Genomic DNA, 20,052 nt, shown 5'->3' on the forward strand with positions numbered 1-20,052 from the left:
AAGTATTTTCATAATTTTTATTTCTTTCCCTTCGCAGATCCCCAATATCTGAAGCCCCTTGAGCCTAACCAGCTGGTAGCCATCCCGTTACCCTGCGTATCCTGGGATATCTATCTCAGACCAAAGGGATGGGCCGTCTCGTACTGTGATAAACCGTTACTATGGCGACAGGTCCAGTATCCTGGCGACTCCAAGAGCTTCCCCATGGAGTGCAGGACAGACAGTGGGGATTCCGGTATCTTCAGGTCAGGAAAGAAATGTTTATCAGAAAGATAATTTAATGTATCTTTTCATGGTGTATTCATTAACAGTTGTCCTCAACCAAATAGAGTGGAATCATTCCAACCAAAAGATTGCCAGTAATTGTTGTGTGTATTCTTCTTGCCTCATTTGGTGTGGTGTTATTGTCTCCCCATTCTTACCCAAAAGTTGCCAGATATATCTTGATTTATCACCTGGGGCCCGTAACACAAAGCTTAGCAATGATCGTAGAACATTTTTATACGATTGATTCCTTTAACTACGATGTACAATCAATCATAAAAATCAAGCGTACGATTAATTGCTAACCTTTGTGTTACGGACCCAGATCATGTTTTTTTACAATGATAATCCAAGACCATAACATGCAGTATCATGACGTCCTACTCAAGATAATATACTCTTTGTAAACATAGAATGAAATTTGACATTTCCTGACAGGTTGCTACTTAATGCTGATCACCACGCTCTTTCTTCGATCCAACAGCTCTCCCATCACACTTACCCTAAGAACAGATACGTCAGAAAGTAAAGAGAATGAAGTAGACATTTTTTTTTGCTCGCATTCACCCCATCCTATTCCCTTCCAAACTTCTGGTTCCCATTTCATAAATACTCGTTATAATAACAAGTGCACAATTTCTATAACGAATGTATTATTAGCCAATCATATCGAAGAATTTCAGTAGCTTATAACTTATTTAAAATTTGTTATCAATTCAATTAAATTCAATCATGGTTTATTTCGTATAAAAACAATACATGTTACAAAGCCAGAAGGCTGAAATTAACATGTTTACAATAAAACGTTCACAAACAATTACAATTTACAATGTACATAGATAATAAATGTACATAAAAATTCATTAAATATAATAAAATAGAACAAAAAAAGAAATACAATATTAAAAAGTGATGAATATTAGACAATTAAAAATTCAAATATCAATTGGATTGAAATGGATACTAAAACAATGGCAAAAATTTTAGTTGATTTCAAGGGTATGAAAATAAAAATTTATTTAGAATTTAGTAAATCCATGAAATATGGTATTGCACTTTTTCTAAAGCGATCCGTTTTGCATTTTAACTGAGCAAAGTTTGGAACACTCCTTAATGAGATTGAGATATTTTTCCTTTTCGGTAGCCAATTATCATGACATGTTTTATGAAACGGGCCCCTGATATGAAAATGGACCTGTAGCTGTACCTCTGCTTGTATCCTATTCATGCATCATGTGACCTGTCACCCCAAGACCAACAACTAATCGCTCAAGATGAATTTTGAGATTCATCTTTAGATTGAAAAAAGCGTACCCTAATCTTTAGAATTATATTTTTCTTTTCAATATTGATGAATAATAACCCACTCAAGTACTTGATTTAATGCTTGGGAAGAGAGAAAACAAAGGTTTGGAGTTTTTGGTTCACCCAAGCAAGAGATGTGAAAACTGTGCAGTCTTGGTGATATTTCAAAGTCCTGAAAAAGTGGCTCAAAGAATCTCTTCTATCTCATCTTCGGAATAAAAAAGTTTGGATATATGAAAGGTTGATTATTTTATGGCATTGATCATATGCAAACTCAAAATTCTTGCATGTAAAATGAATAGTGCACTTCCAATGCCTTTACTCTTTTTATAACTTGAAGGATTATGATGATTATAAAATCATTCTAGACATATTCTATATCCATTAGGTTCTGTCTGTTCGTGAAGCATGAAGCTTTCCCATCGAAGGGCGCCCTTGGCCGACGATCCCAGGCCAAGAAGACAGAGGCTCTAGCAGCTCAGCCAGGTCATACCTTGACCATCTTACCTCCGATGGTACTGACCAATCTACTACCAATGGAACTTAACTTCTTAGTGGTCAGATCCAAGGTTCAGGGATGCATCCGACCTGGAATGGATGAACCTATCTATACAGTAAGTATCTGAAATGATTTGTTTGCAGTATTTTATTTTGGTTTACAATTTTTAGCTCATCCGGCCCGAAGTGCCAAATGAGCTTTTGCCGTGGCATGGCGTCCGTCGTCTGGCATCCGTTCACAATTTCAAAATGCTTCTTCACCATTTTAAGTCCGATTTCAATTTTGTTTGCTTCATATTTCAATGCCTCCACCCACCACAGGTGGCAACTAGAGTCATTTCCGTCTGTGTTTCAAGTTATAATTTTTGGCGTAACTCTTAAATCATCAGGAGATTCAAATTTATCCTTTCCTATATAGAATAGACAATGATCCTAATTCTTTTTTGATTACAGAGAAATTACATGTTAAAATATTATTTTGTAGCAATGGCTAAAGGAAAATTGTGAGATTAACTTCAATCTTGGGGTGTGTTTCACTAGTTAATCATGTCAAATGATTAAATAAACTTTTGAGGGATTAACTTTAAATGTGGTTCGTTCAAATTAGATCAATATTGAGATTATCTGTAGTGTATTCATGTTCTCCTACAAGTTGATTGTTTTATTTTAACATTATTCAATCACTTATTGGCTACCCTAATGTTTTTGTTTTGTTTTCAATGCTATATCAGGCTGACCTTGACCATGCACAAGACATCAAGTTCTTCACAGAGTCTTTCAGGGAATGCACACAACCCCTCACCATACCAGCCAAGCATAACAATGACGGATTTGCTTATATAGAGCTCAGAGATTCACACCCGAAGAGGAGAAGCTTACAGCTGGCTGTCAGGGTAGAGTGTGTCGCTGGTAGAGCACTCAAGGTAAATACAAGGCAATAGTGGTGTCAATTGTAGTGTAGTGGTGGTGGTTCTGGTGGTGTTGGAAACGATGGTATACAGAGCTCAGAGATTCACACCCGAAGAGGAGAAGCTTATAGCTAGGGTGGACTGGTCGCGGGTAGAGCACTCAAGGTGAATACAAGGCAAGAGTGATATCAATTGTAGTGGTAGAGGTGGTGGTGGTAGTGTTGGTTGTGGTGATGGTGGTGTTGGAATCAGTGGTAGTAGAAATGTTGGCAATGGTGGTAACAGTGAGGTTGGAGATGATGGTGTTGGTAGTGGTGGTGGTGATGGTAGTGGTGGTGGTGTTGGTAGTGGTGGTGGTGTTTGTAGTGGGGACAGTGTTGGTAGTGGTGGCAGTGTTGGTAGTTGTGGCGGTGTTGGTAGTGGTGTTGATGTTGATACAGGTGGTGGCGGTGTTGGTACTAGTGGCGGTGTTGGTAATGGTAGAAGAAATGGAAATGGAGGTGAGTTGTAGTAGTATTTTTTTTTGCAGCCTGAATGATGGTGGTGGTAATGGTAACAGTTGTGGTAGTAAAAGCAATGTTGATGGTAAGAATTTATTGATTTACATATACATGTATCTCATGCTGATTATGATTAAGAAGACAGTAATGGATGTGTCTATACAGAGCTCAAGAATTCACACACCAAAAGGAGAAGCTTACAGCTTTCATTTAGATTATCATAGTGATGGTATGAATGGTATGGTGATGATGTTATTGATCTGGTTCTCAAATGTTCCAATGTCTATGGACTGCTACAATGATTTTTTTGTCTCATCTGCATAGCAGAGTGAGACTATAGGCACCACTTCCGACGGCGGCGGCGGTGTCAACATCAAATCTTAACCTGAGGTTAAGTTTTTGAAATGACATCTTAACTTAGAAAGTATATGGACCTAGTTCATGAAACTTGGCCATAAGGTTAATCAAGTATAACTGAACATCCTTTTAGAGTTTCATGTCACATGACCAAGGTCAAAGGTCATTTAGGGTCAATGAACTTAGACCATGTTGGAGGAATCAACATCAAAATCTTAACCTGAGGTTAAGTTTTTAAATGTCATCATAACTTAAAAAGTATATGGACCTAGTTCATGAAACTTGGACATAAAGTCAATCATGTATCACCAAACATCCTGCATGAGTTTCATGTCACATGACTAAGGTCAAGGTCATTTAGTGTCAATGAACTTTGGCCGATTGGAGGTATCTGTTGAATTACAATCAAAACTTTGAAAGTTTATGGATCTGACTTTTGAAACTTGGACATAAGAGTAATCAAGTTTTACTGAACATCCTGTGCAAGTTTCAGGTCACATGATCAAGGTTAAAGGTCATGTGAGGTCAATGAATTTTTGACACATTGGGGGTGTTTGTTGAATTACCATCCTATCTCTTTAAGTGTATTGGTCTTGTTCATAAAACGTGGAAATAAGAGTAACCAAGTATCACTGAACATTTTGTGCAAGTTATAGTAGTTTTCAAAGTCAGCAATGCTGCTATGTTGAATCGCGTGATGCAGGTGGGACGGCCAGAGGCATTCCACTTGTTTCATAAATACTTTCATGATGATGATGATCATCACCATCATTCTCATTATCATCATCATCATTATCATCATCATCATCACCATCATCACCACCACCACCAACACTGCCGCTGCTACAACAACTTCTACTACTACTACTACTACTACTACTACTACTACTACTACTACTACTACTACTACTACTACTACTACTACTACTACTACTACTACTACTACTACTACTACTACTACTACTACTACTACTACTACTACTACTACTACTACTACTACTACTACTACTACTACTACTACTACTACTACTACTACTACTACTACTACTACTACTACTACTACTACTACTACTACTACTACTACTACTACTACTACTACTACTACTACTACTACTACTACTACTACTACTACTACTACTACTACTACTACAACTACTTTTGCTACTGCTACTGCTACTACTACTACTACTACTACTACTACTACTACTACTACTACAACTACTACTACTACTGCTACTACTACTACTACTACTACTACTACTACTACTACTACTACTACTACTACTACTTCGATTACTACTACTACTACTACTACTACTACTACTACTACTACTACTACTACAACTACAACTGCTACTGCTACTACTACTACTACTACTACTACTACTACTACTACTACTACTGCTACTACTACTGCTACTACTACTACTACTACTACTACTACTACTACTACTACTACTACTACTACTACTACTATTAATACTACTACTACTACTACTACTACTACTACTACTACTACTGCTGCTACTACTACTACTACTACTACTACTACTACTACTACTACTACTACTACTACTACTACTACTACTACTACTACTACTACTACTACTACTACTTCTACTACTTCTACTACTACTACTACTACTACTACACTACTCCTATTACAATTATTATTACCAATTTTTGCAGGTGTATGTTTCGGCATCCTACTGGCTGATCAATAAATCTGGTCTGCCTCTTGTATTCCGTGAGGAGGGAGCAGATTTCGACGCAGCTGGTCAGTACGATGAGCATGAGCGAGCCAGGAGTGTGGCCCCTCTGATGTTCTCATACAAGGAACCTGGAAAAATGGATAACATGTGAGTCTGTTATTTCTATTTTTAACTCTTTGCCCACCACGGACGACTCATGGCACATACAGCGGACTGCCAATGACGACTCAAGTCACAGGTCGCACACAATGCATAGGGCACCCCAACATTAATGTGGCGCAGTGGGTATAGTGTATGTGGCGGGCAAAGAGTTAAAAAGGATATTAGTATCTTTGAGGGAGCTTGAATCGATTGAGTCATGTTCGTGGCATATTACAATGCTCAATGGATTCAGTAAAGTTGTGGTCTTACAATGTGTTGGACCCGGGTTCAAAACCTGATCAGTGTATTGGTGAAATTTGTTAAGTTATTTATCTTCATTACGAGTTCTCTCTGAGAGGACCTCAACCTGTCAGTCCTTTTGTTGCTTACGAGCGAGCATTCAGGATTTCTTGGAACCCAAATTTATTATTTGACTATAAGACAGACTGAACTGGTGAATAACAAGACTTTTTGTCACTATCAGGGGGCCATTTCATAAAGCTGTTTGTAACTTAAGAGCGACTTTAAGAACGTCTGGTGATCCTTTCTTAAACGCTACACCATCGCCAATGAATTTCCCATTTACTACACGAAGGGATAAATTCCGGTAGGCTCCCATAAAACCTTTTTCCCCTCCTCAATTAAGCCCCTATGACGTTTGTGTTTAATATCACCAGGTGTGTGATGCGTCTTGGTCAGAGTATCATAGGACTAGAAGGCAGACCTAACTGGTGTCATCGTATGTCACTAGAGGGCGGTACAGGAGTACGATCTCTAAGGATCTACCAAGATGGAGGCAGGCCTCACATGTAAGATGATTTTTTTTGTAATAAGTGTTTCAGCTTTTTTTTGGCGTACATGTATGTGTATTTTGGATGTGGACATCTGAAGAGTAATTCTTTTGTGGCCATTTACCATCATATTCTTCCAAAATGAAGGCAGGCTTCACATGTAAGATGATCGTTATTTTTTTAAATTAGTGTTTCAGCAGAGTTTTTTTATCGACATATATGTAGTACAGATTTAATCTGAAGAATGATTTTTTTTGGGACACTTACCATCACATTCTTCCTAATTAATAGGAAAATTTAAAAACCCACACTTTTCCAACATGAGGTGTTGCTCTGTAATTACAGCCATGTTTGCATCACTACTATTTCTTGGGTTCTAAAATTGTTATTATTATTATCATTATTCAGCCATAAAAATTATACAGTGTAAATAATGTAGAGGCTCGAACATCAGCTAAAGTTAATATTTTCATTCTCCAGAAGCTTGTGAGTTGGATTTTGAACAATTTTAAAAGTTTGATTTTGATTTAAGGGAATCCAATTATGTTAAAACAGACATTATTGGATATCTTGGTTTCAGGGTAGCGTGGTCAACAGTCATGCATAGAGTGGTCTATCTGAGGTACCTTGTGAAGAGCCTGTGCTGCATATTTTAGCATATACATTGTTTTGTAATAATACAACTCCCAGTCCCAAGAATGTTTTGTAATCGAATGGTCCAACATGGATCACATGATATTCAGGAAATTGAACTATAATGGCATCCAAAATGCACTATCCTGCACTCTGACATCAGAGTGCAGAATAGTTCGAGGTCTGGAATTATCTAGAATTATCCAGAATTTAGATCAAATATATCATTCGGGGATATCCAGTAACATGGGAGGTGTATAAAACAATCAATGCATGCATTCTTGTGAATAGAGGACCTTAATAATTACATGTAACTCTGTGCTCGACTCGCCAAATGGATGTACCGCACTCGGTCCTGCGGACATTGGTGCAAATCGTTCATTATTTGGCCCTGCATGCACGCGCTTACATGCATAAATTGAAATGAAAGACCGCTTGCAAGATTCCCGCTGCAACACTTCCGCGCAAAGATGCTTCTCTGACTGTATGACAAATGAAGGGGTTCATATTTTCAGGCTCTCTATTTCAAAATGCCTTTTGTTATACATTACAGAGTGTACAACATAGGTATCGATGTTCGGCCTGGTAAAGGACGCTACCTTGAAACCAAGATTGTGACCTTTGTACCTCGGTTTCAGCTTGAGAATCGATCCTCCCATCACCTTGCCTTCGCTCAAAGACATCTCACTACAGGCCTGGTTAGTATACAGTCAGGTGGTGTTTCATAAAGCTGATTGTAGTATTTCAATTCAATTCAAAAATGGTCTTTATTGATAATCAAACATGTTAACAATCATACATGAAAAAACAGCAAAAGCTGGAAAGATCATGCTTACAAGTTGGTTTTGGCACATTATTAAATACATAGTAAAATGCATTAAAAACGGTTATACATTTAAAAGTAAATACATTTTAAATAAGGCATAAAAGACAATGAACATGATGAACGAGTGAATGTAATATGATAATGGCAGACTTGAAGGAGAGGAGACTGACACTTATTTAAATGACAAAAATAATTTTATAATGGGGTGAGGATGACCATTTGCATTGCCTTTCTTAGTCTACACACTCATCTTTTGTTGAGTATGTCTACCAAAAAAGTAATAATTCAAATGATAATTCAAATAATAGTAAGTTGGACTTGTCCCGCGCCATAGCCACTCTTTGAGTGCTCAAGGCACTTTTCAAGAGGAAAATTGAACAGAAATGTTTTTAGGTTTTTTTTTTATTAAGTTTCAGAAGTTAACCATGATTTAATGTCTTTAAGATTGGTGTTTCATCTGGGTTTAGTTTGAAGAAAATTATACAATGGTTGGGATTTGAACGCACAAACCTTTGCTGCAAAGGTTAGAACCTTCAGATCACAATGCTCTTTATAAAGCTTACCTCATTTCTTTTATTTTCTAAGTAATGAAATATTTCTAATGTGATTTTCATTCTCCAGGGACCTAAGAATCCCAAGAATCATCTTGCCATAACCCCAGGGTCAAAGGTCATATTTCACTGGCCTCGTGATGACCTTGACAAGTTACTGTGCGTTCGTATGCATGACCTTGAGGGCTGCCGATGGTCTGGTGGAATACGCATAGACCAGCCAGGATCTCTGAACATCAATATGAGGTAGAATTCCAATTTTAATTCAAATTGAATTTAAATGCAATTTAAATGCAATTTAAATTCAGTTCAAATTCAATTCAAATCAAATATAATTAAAATTCAATTCAAATTTCAATTTTAAATTGAAAAAAATTGCATGTTCTATTACCTAAAGTATTTTGGCCAACTAGTCTCTTCAAGCTTGGAATGGAATAACAAGAAAATAAATGATGTCAAACATGCATTAAAAATACCAATAATGCAATACTGACTATGTTTAAATGATTCCTTTATTTTAAATCGTAATCTAAACGAAAAAGTTTGAAAGTCAGAAGTAGCAAAGTGATTGTTTATTTATAATTCTTCAGTAACTTGACTATTCTTCTCATGTTGAATCACCCTACTACATGCATCCTTTGTTCCTAGGAGTCATAACAACCAGACTAACATCATCCATGTTGAGATACGTTTAAGAGGAGCTACATTCTATGTCATCTTCACAGACACCACGGACCTACCACCACCATACAGGATAGACAACATGTCACAGGTAAGCTACCTTGCAGATCACGTTCATGTTAATTTTATTTTTAAAATGTTACAGGCTTAAAAAACACCAGGGCACAACAAACCCGCTTGGCCGGGGCAAGTGAAAATGACGTGCAGGCAAGCATTTCTCAAAGTCAATTGCCCGATGCGGGCTAGTGGTTGTTTTGGAAATAAAATATCAGTAGACCCTCTAAATTTCAGTATTTTTTGGATAATCACATCTATCTCTCAGATTATGTCAAACCAGTAAAAAAAAACAATTCTAAGGAAATATGGCAAACAGATAACCATTTCGTGGATTTAAAGATGCAAAATATGAAATTTTAACAACTATTGGTGAAGGTTTTTTTTTAAACCTTAATTAAGCCCCATTTATAAATAGCGAAAAAAAATCAAAATAACCGTAATGACTCGGGCCTACATTGCTGAAAATAAACTTTTAAATGTGTGTTCTTTTATACTGTACATGATTCTCAATTGTTGTTATTTTGTATGACCTTTAAAAATATTGGTTCAGAGTGAAATGAGGATTAGGACTAAGGTTAAAGTTAGGTTTGAAGATTAGGTTTATGTTTGACTTTATGTGAATATATGTTTTTTGGAGCAATTGTCACTAGAGAAATGTCATGAAAGCGTTCTATGCATGTATGCAAATAATAATGTTAATAGGCACTTGTATAGCGTCATCTTTCTAGAAACAATCTATTCCGAGGCGCATTGTTATTATTATGATTTACCCAGCTTTAGCTCGAGCTGCCTTTCAGCGCTCATGCATTCAAGGAAATAATCCTGCCGGTTACCCATTCACCTCACCTGGGTCGAGTGCAGCACAGTGTGGATGAATTTCTTGCTGAAGGAAAACGCCATGGCTACTGCTAGATTCAAACACACGACCCTCTGTTTGAAAGACGAGAGTCAGAACCTATAGACTGGTAGATGTCACACACTCACCATTTCTTTTGTATCATTCAAATAATGATTGTGTTAACTTGTTTTTGGTATCAGGTCGACATTATCTACTACCAACGGGGAGTGTCAGATCCAACCCTTCGTACCATGCTAAGACCAAAGATGTCAGGTGAGTCACTATTCTATTAAATGAGTTCAGCCAAAAGATAGAAGGATCCTGATTGGTCAGATTTGCTCCCATTGCCCCGAGTATAATTTTTTTATATGGTGATGAAATGTCATGAATGTTGGATAAATGTACATAACAACAGTTGCTTTGTGCATTTTGTGTACAAAGTTGGGTAAGGCCAAGGTGCACTTTGTCAAGTCCAGGGGGGTGTTTCACAAAGATTTTAGTATGACTTAGAGTCGCACTTAAATACCGGGATCCGTACGGTATGAAAAGCTTGACCGCATTGGTCAGATCGTGTCATGAGGACACGCACTAATGCGTATCTATCAATAAGATTGCGCGTTGCATATCATGTACGCGTCGGCATTTAAGTGCGACTTAAGTCATACTTAAATCTTTGTGAAACACCCCCCTGGTCCTTCTGTGACATTGGTCCCTTTAGTTTTGGGGCCAATCTCATAAAACATGCTATGATGGAAAATTTGCAATTACTTTTTTAAGCTATTGAAATTATTTGATTTGATTGGCTGATAGTACGCTTGTCATAGAAATTGTTCATTTGTTGTTAAAAGAACTCTTTACAAAACAGACCCCAGTGTTTTCAGCTCAGGATCCCATGACAGGGGCAATAATTTATCTGTGCTCAAAGGCGTCATTCCAATGTATTAACACTAACCACACCAGGCTTTTATGGGTGTTCTTAGACCGGGGGGGGAGGGGGGTGTAATCTACATGTACAAGGCTGAATGGTTAATATGTCAGAAATCATCATATTTTGTTTTATATGATAATGAATGCATAAATCATACTTTTTGCTCTAATTCACTATAAAAAGCTCGTACATGTAGATTGCAATTTTTTGTGTAAATATTCTTTGCACTTTTAGGCCCCCCCCTGTACATAAATCGCGATAACTTTTTTGCGCATGAAGCGTTCGCGCCGCCATTTCATGACTTTTTTTTCTTGAGTTTTGCGCAACTTTTGATACCAAATTTGTATACCCCCATGCCGCGGTTGCAGAGTTACGTAACATTTTCGTATCACATGTCACTTAAGAAATTGAAATTTGTATTCGTTTGTGTGTAAAGTGTATGGTATTTGAATGAATGTTATACACATTGTTTTCTAACTACATTTTTATTTGTTTCTTTCTATATTATGTCACTTGTGAATTCAAGTAGCAGTTCTAGGATATGAAAATAATGAAAAACATTGCATAAAAAAATAAAGAAATACATAAAAAAATGAAAATAAAGAAATACATAAGAAATTAAAATCAAAGAAAAACATAAGAAATTAAAATCAAAGAAAAACATAAGAAAAGTAGTGCAAAATACCAGAATCGCTTGCACAACTATATTCTTGGGTGCAAGAGAGTGTAATGCAATAAAACATGCCAATTATTGTATTTCTCTACATAACGCATGCAGAGTACTTATTTGCATATTTAGTAATTACTAATTTGCATAAGCATATCTAATAATTCAAGCATGAAACAACACAATTCCATGATAAACAACCTCATCTTACAGCTGAAAACCTTGAAACAGGAATTTATGGACCGCAATAAGTACCAAAATATGAAAAATTCAATTTTTTGATAAAAATTTGCATATTCACATAATTAATTATGAATATAATTTGCATAAATTATGTGATATCTCCTATGCTTTGTTTTCACCAGCTAGTGTACATGTAACACATCACTTGTTTATCTTCCAAGATTGCTTTGGCTCATTGCAAGAGAGTGTAATGCAATAAAACATGCCATATGTTGTATTTCTCTAAATAACGCGTGCAGAGTACTTATTTGCATATTTAGTAATTACTAATTTGCATAAGCATATCTAATAATTCAAGCACGAAATAACACAATTCCATGATAAACAACCTCTTCTTACAGCTGAAAACCTTGAAACGGGAATTTATGGACCGCAATAGGTACCAAAGTATGAAAAATTCAATTTTTTGATAAAAATTTGCATATTCGCATAATTAATTATGCATATATTAAAAAATACAATGAATATCAGTATTTTGACTATGTTTTCTTTTAGAGGACATGACAAAGGATGTGTGTGCCAAATTTGGTTGCGATCGGACGACCAACGGCCGAGATCTTAGGGGGGGGCCAAAAGGCCCCCCCCAGTTTTTCTAGCCTCCAAAATAGCCCAGTCTTTTTAGGGTTAAGCACTATTTAAAATGGAATATCGTCAATCTGAATATATAACCCCCAAAACCCCAAGACAATGCTACTTCTGTGACATTACAATGGATTAAACTTCCCGCAAAGGAAAATTAACCAATTAACAAGCATTTATTCTTCTTTACTGTTGACAGTTCCCTATGCATGGGACGAGCCGATTCTTCACCCTCATATGGTCTGTGAGGTGAAGGGAGGATCCAGTAGTGTGTATAACTTAGACAAGCTAGAAGAAGGAAACCACCTATATTATGAGAACTTCATCTACATTGCTATGGACTCGACATTCAAAGGGTAAATACAAAGGATTGTTGGTGTTAAGGAGGGGTAATAGTTAAGGGGCTGGGAGTGCGGGTTAGTGATGTAGGAAGGGATATTAGGAAGACCAAGAAGTGTCTGCAATGAAGATAAACTAAGAGAACCGAATATTCACTTTGAGGAATTCATCTACATGTATATCCCTATGGACTCCACATTCAAAGGGTAAATGATAAGGATTGTTAATATTTTGAGAGGGGGTAATAATTCCGGTATAGAGAGTGAGGAAAGAGAGTACTTGTAATTGAAACATGGTATAGGGAGGACAAATGGTGTCTATAATCTACACGATTTAGAAATGGGAACCATCTCTGTCATTAAACCTTTATCTACATTTACGTGGACTCTTCATTCATAGGGTAAAAAGAAAGCTAGTTCAAAAAATATATCATTTAGAATTTTATGAAATAATGAGATTAAGTTCATCAGGCTGAGACATTTTACTTTGAAAAAAGAGAGAATTTGAATTTTAGACAAATTCAATTTTATCTGTATCACCTGGCAGGAAATTTGGGAATCAATCACATTAAGAGAGGTACATGTACAGTACATATATTGTGTATATTGGAAATATACATGTAGGAAGAATATAAAGGAGGATAAGAGTATCAATGAGCATTGATGATATTTTCCTATTTCAGAGCACCAAATACAGGTTCATTTGGAGAGTCTTCATCTAATAAGAATTTCTGGTCATCGGCTCAGCTTGTCTTTGATGTTCCTCATGCTGACTCACCCGTTGTTCTCAGGAAGAAGGTGAGCATGGTTTCATTTGTGTTTCGGCAACCCCAAACCAACAATAAGTAACCAGAGAATGTTCTCTGTAAATAGCAGAGACAATAGTTTGGTCTTCAAAACATAAAAATTAGAAAAAAAAAGCTTATCTCAGAGGGTGATTTTTTTAATGATAATAATAATATAGGGTATTCATATCGCGCACATATCCACCTTGTTAGGTGCTCAAAGCGCGTCTATATTACCCGGCTAAGCTAGGCGTACACAGCTTCTTGAGGAATTACTTCCTACCGGTACCCATTTACCTCACCTGGGTTGAGTGCAGTACATTATGGATCAGTTTCTTGCTGAAGGAAATAATGCCATGGCTGGGATTCGAACCCACGACCCTCTGTTTCAAAGTCCAGAGACTAATCCACTGGGCCATTACGCTCCACACTATTTTTTTTGTCTTCATACTGTCGAAATTTGTATCTGTGAAGTTGAATGAAAGACAAGAGTGATTTTAACTCATTCCTGGACAGGTTGGAAGTTTCATACAGATTATTGAGATTACACAGTGTGCACATCTCATGCTTGAATGAACTCCAAACTTTAAAACTTGTTATCTCCATATTCTTTGCACCTCTAGTTACAGAATATAGCATCCTTCACTCCTGGAGACAGGCAGTCAACATGCCTGAAACGTCGAGTAATCTCTCTTCACTTCATTCTGCTACTACTCAAACAATCGCTACTCAAGCCATATTCAGCTCGTCTCATCTGGTTTACAGTCCTTTTCATGACTTCACTCACTTTTAAGAAAAGCATACCTCTAATTTCCTCTTTTTATCCTATCTTGTCTTTCCATTTCAATTTTTCTGCCTGTATTTTCTTCCCTTCTTCATATTACACATGGTGAACCGTAAATCTTCTCCATGTTATAAACTCCACCACGCGAACCAAAGATACTACAAGGGGAAGATCGGACACTTTGTTGAATTTTTGAAACGCTCCTAAACGCCCGAAAAATGCTCGTGGGGAAGGTTGCCCAACAGTGTAGAGTAAGTAAACCATCGCACATCGGCACGCGACTGTGTATAAAACATATGGGGGAAATGAGAGAGGGGACTTTAGAGAGGGCTCAAGGATGGTGCATGGGAATAACTCCACCTTTTATTACCCAGGAACCTCTGAAATATATTCATCTTTGATTTAAGAAAAAAAATTGAATGAAAAATCATCTATTCCTTCACCATTTCTCTCATATGTTTTGTACACAACCATCTCGCGATATGGAAAGGTAAAAAAAGGTTGTTACGCCCTCAACGCTGTGGGGCGCTGTCCTCGAGTGTTTCATAACGCGGTCTATGTTCTGTCCGATCTTCCCCTTGTAGTATCTTTGTGCAAACCTACAATGATCATGTGGTTCATTGACTTTTCATATCTCTGTTAATGTCTTTGATAGGAGCCTGGCAAGAGGAGTCAGTTATGGAGGATGACATCGACCGGTCTGCTTCAGAACGAAGCCTTCACTGCCCCTAGGGATCCTAGTCAGAGGAGGGGTAGCTTGACCAGTAATGGTCTGGTTCTGGACATCGTCAGTGGTCAGTTTGCATCACAAGATGAGATGATCTTGAAGCTAAGAAAACCAGACAAGACCAGGCAGAACACCCAAACCTGGTATTTTGGAAAGGTATTTTTAATCTGCTTTACGACCCTCGCTACCATTTCTTTGAAAAAATATTTAACATGTATTTTGCTATACTGTTGGTTTTTTTTGCCAACTTACTCTTCTGGATATAAGAAGCAATACATCAAATTAAGTTTTAGTGGGATTTATTTATGAAAAGTTAGGTTTGTTTTTTATTCTTTTTTAGGTGTGCAGGCATAGGGTGCCATCATACAATTTGTTTCAACATTCATATCCCATTTAATCTTATCCAAACATATTATTTAAAAAGCCTTGTAATGTCTACATGTACTGCTCGCTTTCATGTATTGAGGATACATATTGGTAAATTACATGTACATGGTTGTTGGTGAAAATTGGTTTTGATGTTCTTAATTACAGGATGGACGACTGAGATGTCAAGATAAGAATTATGTCGTCCAGCCAAAGTTTGGTCTTCTTAGCCTCAAGGAAGGTAAGTTTTAAATTTTTTCTTTATCTTCTTATTTGTCCGCCTCCTTTCTTCTTCCCCTCCTTCGTCTCCTTCCCCTTTTCTTTCTTCTTCTCCCCCTTCTTTTTCTCCTCCTCCTCCCTCTCCTCCTGCTTCTCTTCCCCCTCATTTTCCATCTTTTTTCTCACTCTCTTTCTTATCCTCCTCCTCTTTCTCCTACTTGTCCTCCTTTATTTTTTCCTTTTCCTCCTATCCCCTCCTGCTCCTACCCTTTCTCCTCTTCTTATACTAGCTAATAGGATGGGAAAATTATATTTGCCCAGCAAAAGTCCATAACTCATAGGTATCCCTATTGTCATTGTATGTAGGGAGTGAGCTCATCCTTGTTCCTGGTGGCAGATTGGACATGTCTCAAGAAGAGATTCCTTTAGAACAGGTCATCACCCGACAGAAGAACCTTCCAGGATCCGGCAACCTCAGTGTCAAGGTCATGGCCGATGGACCAACGAGAGTCCTCTATATCAGTGATAACATTCAGCAGGTAAGTACATGTAGTCTTTTGTACATTTGTTAAGGGCTCACGTTCATCTACAGACAGTAGAACTGACCAGGAAAAGGTAATCTCAGTGTCAAGGTCATGGACCATAAGAGTCCTTGACGTCTGTGGGAGTATGCAAGAGGTTAGAATATGTAGACATGGGTACATTTCTAGAGGGCCTACGGTTCATCTACAGACAGAAGAACCTAACAGGATCTGGTAACCTTGGTTTCAAGGTCACATACATTGCATACTCCCACAGCCGATGGTCCAACGAGAGTTCTGTACAAGTATGCCAGTCACAACTTCCAAGAGGTTAGTAAGTGTAGACTTATGTTCATTTTAAGAGGGCTTGTGGGTCATCACATGACAGAAGGAACTTACCAGGATAAGGTTATCTCAAGGTCAAGGACCAATAAGAGTCCTTTACATCCATGAGAGCATCCAAGAGGTAAGAACATAAAGTCTTATGTGCATTTGTAGAGGGCTAACGGGTCATCACCTGACAGAAGAACTCACCAGGATCAGATAACCAAAGTGTCAAGACCTTGGCTGATAGACCAACAAGATTCCTGTACATCAGTGACAGCATCCAACAGAACTGCAGAACTTACCCAGATCAGGGATCTGTTTCATAAAGCTGTTCGTTAGTTAAGAGTGACTTTAAGAACTACTGGTGATCCTTTCTTACGCACTAAACCATCGCCAATGAATATGCCACTTTCCACAAGAAAGGATCACCTGTCGTTCTTAAAGTCGCTCTTAGGAACAGCCTTATGAAACACCCACCAGGTAACCCAAGTGTCAAGATCATGGCCCAACAAGAGTCCTGTACATCAGTAACAGCATCCAACAGAACTGCAGTTTAGTCCCACGTAGATGGCTCATGCTTGAGTTGATAAGGGAGGTCATAAAATGTATGAACAAAGTTTGATCGGTCGAGAGTTTTTCAGGAATTCTTACTGGGCTGCATGAAGATCTGTGTACACCCGTGACAATAGTCAGCAGGATTGTAATATTGCGTGCATTTGTAGAGGTCGCATATATGAGTTGATACAATGTCAATAAGCTTTCGATTATCTGCGACTGCAACGTATTCCTAGTTCACCGGAAGTGGTGACACCGCACGTTCAGTATCACATTCGTACATTGATGAAGAAAACAGTTTCCATTTAAGTCAACGTACCCATACCAGGCCACAGCACATGCCAGTGTAATAACGAGCAGACTGTGGGCCGATGATTGGCCGGAGAATCAGGCTTAGCATCACGCTACAAACTAGTGGGGCGACTGTGGGTGCAACATTTGCACTCTTGTGCAAAAAGACAAAAAAACACAGTTGTTTGGAATTAGAACATCAATTACCTATCGGATATTTAGTGTCTGAAAATATGACACACTAAATGTAATGGAAAAGCTTGTAACAAGCAGTAATTTGCAGCTTAGGAACCCTGCTGAATCAACGAAACTCAAATGTTGATGCGGCTTCATTCATTTTTGTTAAGCTTGGATGACGTCATCATGTATGAACTACATGTAGCGCTCGTTCGAGCACTATGACGCCGAAAGTCAAAACTCTCAAATACGAGTCACCGATTTGGGCAGTGAATGAGACGGTTCGTCACAGATTTCTTTGTGCATGCGCAGCGCTCCCAAAATTCCTTAATCTCGTACGTCCACATGGCTCGTCACAGAAAACGAAAGGTCTATATTGATAATCACATACATGTGGAAGGCTCAAGTTAGATTTGATGAGGAAGTTCATTAAATGCTAGAAAATTATTTGTAACTTGATCAGTCAAGGGCTTATCAATAGTAGGTTCTGGGCTGCTTGAAAATACATGTGTGTATACATCGGTGACAATATTCAACAGAACTGTAGTCTTATGTACATTTCTAGACGTCTCTTGTACAGGCACCACCTTCTGTCACAGCACATCCCATCCCAGTTTAGCTTGGAAGAGCTGCTGCAGAAATTATTCCTTCAAGGTTCAAGGTATAAAGGAGATATTCTAGAATGTGTGAAAAATAATTGTGATCGAATTGACTGAAATCTATGCATAAATTTATTGCGACAGTTGTGTTGTTGAGTATTATTCTTCCTTTCTTTGTCACAGTCTGTTCCCAAGAAACCACCCATTGTCATCCCGGGTTCCTCGGTCGAGGAGTTTGAGATGGTAGATGTCAAGGCTCGGATGTCAAAGGTCACAACGGAGAGTCAGAATCAAGAAGGGTGCAGTTCTAAGAAAGGAAAAGAACTAGAGGTAAGGGGGATGCTTGTGACCCTCCATCACAAGGTGACCAATGCTTTTCCTGTTTGTATTCTTTGCTAGAAAGAGTAGGAATTCTCTTTGTAAACATAATAATGATGTTATTTAGAAATCCATTAAAATTCAGTTATTACTTCCCATAATGCAGAGTTTCAATAATTGTAAATCTTTAGTGAATTTTCCCTAGGTCCTTAGCTTTAATTTATCAATCCGTTTAAGGTAAATAGTACATTGAAAAACATTACCTTTTTCACAATCATAAAAGTTTACCTGTTTTTGGTGAGATTTTGCTTGCGATGCTTCAAGCTTCGTCAGATCTTTGAAAGTTTGCCTCCAAAAAAGGAAAATGATGTGATTCTGGAAAAAAAAACAGATTTTTTTTCTCATGTAGACACCGATCGGGTGAATGTTTTCAGTAATCTAATCGGTGCATTGTTTGATAATACTTGTGCTACTGATGTTTTCTTTCATAGATTGCCTTGTGGCTGAAGGAAGGTGTCGGCGTCTCTCTGGTCAACAGAGCTCCTGAGGAGTTGACGTATATCACCCTGACCGGCATTGATGTCCACTACATACAGACAATCAAGGAAGCTGATCTTAATGCTAGCGTCTGTAAAGTTCAGGTTAGGCTGACAATAACCTTGATTGTGATGGTGATGGAGGCTGTTGTGGTGGTGATGATGATGATGATGGTGGTGATGATGATGATGATGGTGATGATGATGATGGTGATGATGATGGTGATGATGATGATGATGATGATGATGGTGATGATGATGATGGTGATGATGATGGTGATGGTGATGGTGATGATGATGATGATGATGATGATGATGGTGATGGTGATGATGATGATGGTGATGGTGATGGTGATGATGGTGATGGTGATGATGATGATGATGGTGATGATGATGATGGTGATGATGATGATGGTGATGATGATGGTGATGGTGATGATGATGATGATCACGATGATGGTGATGTTGATGGTGATGATGATGATAGAGGTGATGTTGTTGATGGTGATGATGATGATGATGTTGATGATGATGATAGTGGTGATGATGATGGTGGTGGTGGTGGTCGTGGTGATGACGATGACGACGGTGATGATAGTGGTGATGTTGATGATTGTGATGATAGTGGTGGTGATGATGACAGTGGTGATGATGATCATAGTGGGGACACCATCAATTCTCGATGGTCAGTCATGATCTCATTATTGTTATGATGAGGATGATGACGACGGTGATGTTACGCAAGTGATGATGGGGCTGATGATGATGGTGGTGGTAGTGATCATGATGAGAAGGGCAATGATAAGTATTATTTTTCGTAATTTCAAGATAATCATCTGTTATATTTTTCAACATTTCTCTTTCCATTATAGATTGACAACCAGCTTTCTCAAGCTCAGAAGCCTGTCATGTTGTTTGCCTCAGATAAAGAAGGTCGCGCAGCTCTCAGCCTTGTAGCTACCAAGCAAATCGGGGGTTCCCCAACTGTGGAAATCTACAAGGTAATCAGTTTCCCATCAACAGATTGTAC

The 20,052-nt window shown here is 38.0% G+C and overlaps 1 protein-coding gene across 2 annotated transcripts in view; it reads left to right on the forward strand.

Moving 5' to 3' along the window:
* LOC121427645 (vacuolar protein sorting-associated protein 13D-like) overlaps positions 1 to 20,052 on the forward strand; it is a 110,245-nt gene that overhangs the window by 73,355 nt on the left and 16,838 nt on the right. For both annotated transcript variants that reach the window (XM_041624150.1, XM_041624151.1), the window contains exons 48-64: positions 38 to 245; positions 1,958 to 2,183; positions 2,799 to 2,990; positions 5,522 to 5,691; positions 6,363 to 6,494; positions 7,663 to 7,807; positions 8,557 to 8,732; positions 9,135 to 9,258; positions 10,263 to 10,335; positions 12,679 to 12,835; positions 13,501 to 13,615; positions 15,042 to 15,269; positions 15,648 to 15,720; positions 16,065 to 16,237; positions 18,352 to 18,498; positions 18,978 to 19,127; positions 19,895 to 20,023. In XM_041624150.1, coding sequence (XP_041480084.1) covers positions 38 to 245; positions 1,958 to 2,183; positions 2,799 to 2,990; positions 5,522 to 5,691; positions 6,363 to 6,494; positions 7,663 to 7,807; positions 8,557 to 8,732; positions 9,135 to 9,258; positions 10,263 to 10,335; positions 12,679 to 12,835; positions 13,501 to 13,615; positions 15,042 to 15,269; positions 15,648 to 15,720; positions 16,065 to 16,237; positions 18,352 to 18,498; positions 18,978 to 19,127; positions 19,895 to 20,023 — 2,618 coding nt within the window. The remainder of the gene's footprint in view (positions 1 to 37; positions 246 to 1,957; positions 2,184 to 2,798; positions 2,991 to 5,521; positions 5,692 to 6,362; positions 6,495 to 7,662; positions 7,808 to 8,556; positions 8,733 to 9,134; positions 9,259 to 10,262; positions 10,336 to 12,678; positions 12,836 to 13,500; positions 13,616 to 15,041; positions 15,270 to 15,647; positions 15,721 to 16,064; positions 16,238 to 18,351; positions 18,499 to 18,977; positions 19,128 to 19,894; positions 20,024 to 20,052) is intronic.

Source organism: Lytechinus variegatus, chromosome 14 (assembly GCF_018143015.1).
Source record: "Lytechinus variegatus isolate NC3 chromosome 14, Lvar_3.0, whole genome shotgun sequence".
Lineage (NCBI taxonomy): Eukaryota > Metazoa > Echinodermata > Echinoidea > Temnopleuroida > Toxopneustidae > Lytechinus > Lytechinus variegatus.